Here is a 6179-nt window from a genome sequence, read left to right as displayed (position 1 = left end):
TTTTAAACTTTTGATACTCCTGGTCTTATGTGTAAATCTTCAAGATAAAAAATTAAAATATCACAATCTAAATTATAGTGAGTGGAACCACATCAATCCGATGTGGGTGAATCAAAATTTAACATCTACCTCATGTAATTTCTAAGTATCTAAATAGAATATAGAAGTAAAACAACGTACATAATTAAAGTCTCAATGATAAATAAATAGATAATAGCAGGAGTCTAAAATATACACCCCTAGAATCCAAAAGTCATCTTACTAAAGTCTAGCTAAAACAATCTAGAGTAACAATAAAATAAATAAATAAATAAAGTATCTTCATATCTGAAGGAAAGACATGAAAAACGAAGAATATCTAGCATTGTGTGTATTTTTTTTGTTATTATTACTGTCATGTAATCATGGGCAAAAAAGTTACAAAATTTATAGTCATAAGTCTAGACATATGGGCATTGCCTATCTATAAAAGGGCAGAGCTACTCATGTAAGGATGAACTACACACTTGTTATTATAACTTTGTGATATATCATATCATATAAGAGAGATGAGCCTTAAAAGAAAGTTAGTTTCTGAGATAGAGATCAAGTCTGAAGTAGATATTCTCCATGAAATATTTAGGTATAGACCACATCATATTTTCAACATGTGCCCTGATAAGATACAAAATGTTGACATTCATGAAGGTGAATGGGGCACTGTTGGCTCTGTTATCTCTTGGAACTTCACTCATGGCAAGTGTGTTTTATATTTGGTTTCAATATTTATTATTGGCTCAATTAATCTAGATTCTCGCTATATTACTTACATGATAACATAAGAATAATCTCTCTCTCTATATATATATAAAGGGTCATTAATTTGATCCAACACTTTTGTTTATTCAAATATTTTTTAACCCATTCAGATTCAATCCAAATCACTCAATCATTTAAAAATGAAATTAATAGTATGAAGTGATCTTTACTATGTTTTCTTTTTCAGATGGGAAAGAGAAGGTGGTAAAGGAAATAGTTGAAGAAATAGATGAAGAAAAGAAGTTGATTAAAAAAAAGATAATTGAAGGAGATCTGTTGGAGGATTACAAATCATTTTGCATCACTGCTCATGTTGATACAAAGGATGAAAACAATTTAGTTACTTGGATTTTGGAATATGAAAAGAAGAATGCAAATGTGTCAGATCCACACACTTTCATGAAACTTTGCCTCAATATGACCAAAGATATTGAGACTTACCACATCAAGTGATACATAAATATATGTACTTGGAATAAAATGTAGTGATATTGATAAACAAAAATAAAAGTTGCTAGTTGGATTTCCCTAGCCAGCCATTTAACCTTTTGATGATCTTGGCTAGCATACCACAAAACAACACAATTTCATTTTACCAAAGTATATTGGACAGAGGCGTATCCAAGGAGGGGTCACCGGGTTCACGTGAACCTATGCTCCCCTCCCGAGATCATATATAGTAGTGTTATATTTTTGAAAAATATTGAAATATAGATGTGTGAACCCATATTCGGAGTATCATATAATGCGATGATGACTGGGTGCACCTCTCTACGTGAGGTTAGAAATTTGAATTTTATATTCATCTTGTTTTATTTTCTTTGTAAAATTAGATAACACCTCTCTAAATGATTATTGGTAACATTTTTTGACATTTTTAATTAGTTTTGGACCTATAATATTAATTTTAACGGTTTTCAGTAATAAGAACCTAAATGTCCAACCGATCAAATTTATATTTTAGATCAACCTTTTTGTAATAATGCACCCATCATCCCGAAACCCTGGATACGCCTTTGATATTGGACATCCAAGATAAATAAAAAGAAATATTTTGACCATAAAGCCAGTACGAGTCCTCAATCTGTAAATTCTATAAGCACATGTCATCAGCATATTTAAGGTGAGTGATTTTTTATCCAGTATTCGATATTCGTATTGAAGTCCGACTATTTGAAATTCACGTCTCGTAGGACGACCCAATCGGGGGAACAAGGTGAGTGATTTGAGGCCCCTTTATATGCATAGAGAAAGGAATAAAATCATGGTTTAAAGTAAATTGTGTTAAGGGATCTAGACAAGACCACGTCAACTAGGGGTGTACAAAACCGAACCGAAAATCGAATCAAATCGCAAATCGAGTCAAATCGAAAAAAAACCCGACTAGTGGTTGGTTTGACTTGGTTTGGTGTTGAAAAAAAAAATCCGACTATATTTGGGTTGGTTTGGTTTTAACTAAAAAAAACCAACCCGACATTATATATATAATTTTAAAATTTTATTTTTATACATAAAAATATTTACTTTGATATAATTTTTAAATATTTCTTATACTTTTTCATAGTTTTTATCTTTTAATATATTATTTCAAATTTGAAACTTAGAATTTTGAATGGTTCCATAATGATTATAGTCCATAGATGTTGGTTATTATAATAAAACTTAAATCAAAATCAAAGTAATACTAATGCAAAAAGAAAATCAATTTAACACTAAGAATGACAATAATATTGAATATTTGTTCTTTGGTTTTACATTGGTTTAGACAATTAAAGTACATAATCTAATTTTAATTTCCTTTAATATTTAGTCATGTAACTAATACTTATTAAACTTATTCTAGCATGATTTAGTACTTTTAAATTATGATCATTTTCATTATGACTTGTTAATTTGTCAATATTTGTTTTACGTTGATTTCATTATTATTATTATTATTATTTTTTGGTATATTTTAGTTGTCATTAATTCATATCATTGTTTGTGTTGTATTCTTAAGAAACACCTTAGATAGTTGTATTTTGGTTAGGACTGAAGAAATATTTGAAGTACAAGTAAATTATATGTTTGTATGAATACTTTAGCGGAAAAACCCGAAAAAATCCAAAAAAACCCAAGGTTGAAAAACTCGAGTTTTATTGGTTTGGTTTGGTTTGGTTTATAGATTTAATAATCCGACACAAATGGTTTGGTTTGATATTTAAAAAACCCGAACCAACCCCACCATGTACACCCCTAACGTCAACAATAATAAAGAGAGCGGATCCAGGGCAGACTTAGTTGGAGGCTTGGGGGATCCAAACCCATTCGTCAAAAAAAGATTACACTGTATATATAACGTCAAATTCTGATTTTATATATATATATATATATATATTGAAATGAACCCCCTGAAACAAAGGACATGCTTGGCTCAGTGGATAAGTGGTTCAAGAAATGCTCCTATGTAACGAGTTCCTCTTTTTAATGCTTTAGAAAATAGAACTTTTGTGCTTAGACCTTCTTCTTCTTTTTGATAATTTTTCCTTTTATACCATTTCTTCTTTTTAATTTGTTTTTGTTTAAATTTATTACACACATTCTTTTTATATCTATTATTCATTTTGTTTCAACGTAACTCTTTTTAAAAAATGATGAATTGTATTTACCTTGAAATTGAGATAGAAATATAATTTATTTTAAAAAAAAAGTAAATTAGATGAAATTAAATGAAGAAACTTAAATATCGTCAACATCCTTTAAAAATATTAATTTAATAGAATTCATGAAATTTCTTTTATATTTTAAATTCTATTTTAAAGAGATGGAAACTAAACTTATTTGCTTCGTTATTTGTCTTTTTTACAAATTATAACTAACCTAGTAATTGAACTATATGAACTAAAAAAATTGATGATGCTATTTATTTATCTTCTGAATATGCATTATAATATTAGTAACTCTATTCTTACACACTTTTAGAGATTCTTGACGATTTTTATAGTAATATGTGATTAAATGAATACTAATTTAATTTTTTTTAAAAGTGAAAAATAAAGTAAAACATTACGAGATAAAAGTATAAAAAGCACAAGAAATTTAAAGAATGCTCGATGGAGCATGATAAAAGTAGAAATAACTGCTTAATACAATATGATAAAGTAAGTTAAATTTAGTATGATAAGGTAAATATTTTTCTTACCCGTCTCGCTCCCTTTTTCATCATTTAATTTTCACGTGTTTTAGGAATTAACTTATGTAATACAGTTGATCCACTAAAATTTTTATTGATGTATCTCTGTCTTCGATATCTTTGATTAGTTTAGTCTTTATTTTTATGAACCAATGAAATATCTATGGTTTTTGTTCAAACAACATGCCGAGGGGTAACTACGCTCACCACACACTTACATTACTACCTGAACGTCTTTTTTATACTTTAAACCCCCTGAGAAAAATCTTAGTTCCACCACTGATTATATAGTGTTTTCTTGAAATTTAATTACTTGTTTAGTAAAGTCATCATGAAATCGAGTAGATATACTAGTTTTCATGCTAGTCTGTGATTGAAATTTTCTTTTTTTCTTCAAAAATTAACATCAGCAACAACAGTTATTGCCTGTGAAAATAGGATAACAAGTAGGGTGTACATTATTCTATTCAAATAACTTATTCTATTTTTTTGTTTTTGATTTTTCAATAGGCGCGACTCTATGCATTGAAAAATAAGGCATTTGTGTTAGATCTCAAATTTGACGATTTTCATATATATATATTTTTAGCAATAATAAGATTATTACAAATCTTCTTAAAAATAAATAAAAAGATAATACTGTTCGTTTCAATCTTTAGTTTAAGCCTACAAGATTCAAAAGTCTCTTTCACTTTTTATTTTTATCAAACTTCAAATAGTGTGTCAAGTCAAAATCAGACATATAAATTAAAATAAAAGAAGTACTATTTATAGAAAAAGTAAAAAGTTTCCTACAGAAACAAAGATACAACTTTGCATCTTAAAATATTTTTGGGAAAATAGTCAAATATGCCCCTAAACTATGCGAAAATGTCTAGATATACACTATGTTTGAAGTTTGGCTCATCTGTGCCCTCGCCGTCCAACTTTTCGCCCATATATGCCCTTGTAGACGTTAGTTGCTTTGTTGGAAATAACCAACTCATTTTTCTTTTCTTTAAATAACAAATGAAATTGTCACATCCCCTTTTAATTACCACATGTCATTTATTTATATTAAAAAATGAATACACCTCTTTTAAATAAAATATCTGATCCGTATGTAACATCTCGCAAATTGAAAGAACTATAAAGAGCTAGAATTAGAAAGAGTGATTATTGGAAATAATAAAAATATGGAAAATTGGTTAAGTTAAGTTTGAGTTTTTAGTCAACTTCAAACAACCATAACTCCTAGCTCAGGATGAGTTAGGTGTGTTTCTAGATATCGTAGGAAAGATCTTGGACTAGTCTTTCCAACGCCGCCAAGTTTGCGCGATTTCGAGTTCGTATGAGTGAGTTATCCCCATTGGAAGTTGGGCTGTTCAAATAAGGAAAGTCCAATTCGAATTTTAGAAGGGCATTATGGTCTTTTCACCACCCAATTAAGCTAATTCACTTTTAGCAATTAAATTGGGTTCTAAATTGAATTGGCTCAATTTAGACAATTGGAAATTTACGATAGGAATTTTGGAAAAGAACACAAGAGGAGAAAAGAGGAGAAAGAGCAAAGTTCATCGTTCTTGAAGGTTTAGCTTGTGGATTTCGACAAGGGTTGATCCCTAAAGAGGTATGTGAGTCTTTCATAACATTGGGTTCGTTCACCCACGCGCCAATCATGTTTATTTCAGCGAAGTTTGTTCTAGAAAGTTGAAAGTTGATGAATCTTGAACGGTGTTCTTGAAACTGGCTTTTGTTCTTGAGTTAGCTTGAGATTGAGGAGTTCCTTGAGGTTAAAATGTTGTTTCCTTGAGTTGTTTGAGTTAGATTCTTGTGTATACATACTGGGTATCTGAATCTAAAGAAAAATTGAGAAGAATAGTCGAGTTTGGGTGAATTGGGACTGTAAAACGAAAGAAGGAAAAAATCGGGCAAATCTGGTGCCCTAGGCCACGTCGCAGACCTCCCCCACAGTTTCGAAAAATTCATCCTCGCATCGCGAAGCGGTCACGGACCTTACTGCCACAAAAGTTATTTCGCCACCAAATATTTTAATGTGCCTCCACGTCGCGGACTAGTTTCCTGGCAATGTTTTTCTTGATCATTTCTCATGTTTAGCTATCTAAAATCATTCATAAACATCATGAGATCTCTCCTATCACAAATCACAATCCTTGAATCCATAATTCAATTCAAGGAAAGTTAAGAGTCAAGTCAAGAAAAGTTCATA

At 30.0% G+C, this 6179-nt stretch overlaps 1 protein-coding gene across 1 annotated transcript; it reads left to right on the top strand.

Annotated features, from left to right (window-relative positions):
• Window positions 1–489: 489 nt before the first annotated feature.
• On the top strand, window positions 490–1432 carry LOC107058134 (kirola-like). The gene is made up of 2 exons (XM_015303491.1): window positions 490–735; window positions 986–1432. The coding sequence occupies exons 1-2, from the start codon at window positions 549–551 to the stop codon at window positions 1249–1251; spliced, it is 453 nt and encodes a 150-aa protein (XP_015158977.1). The 5' UTR covers window positions 490–548; the 3' UTR covers window positions 1252–1432.
• The last annotated feature ends 4747 nt before the right edge of the window (window positions 1433–6179 follow it).

The sequence above is a fragment of the Solanum tuberosum genome, unplaced genomic scaffold (genome assembly GCF_000226075.1).
Source record: "Solanum tuberosum cultivar DM 1-3 516 R44 unplaced genomic scaffold, SolTub_3.0 scf00444, whole genome shotgun sequence".
In the NCBI taxonomy this organism is placed as follows: Eukaryota; Viridiplantae; Streptophyta; class Magnoliopsida; order Solanales; family Solanaceae; genus Solanum; species Solanum tuberosum.
This window is presented reverse-complemented; position numbering and strand designations above follow the sequence as displayed.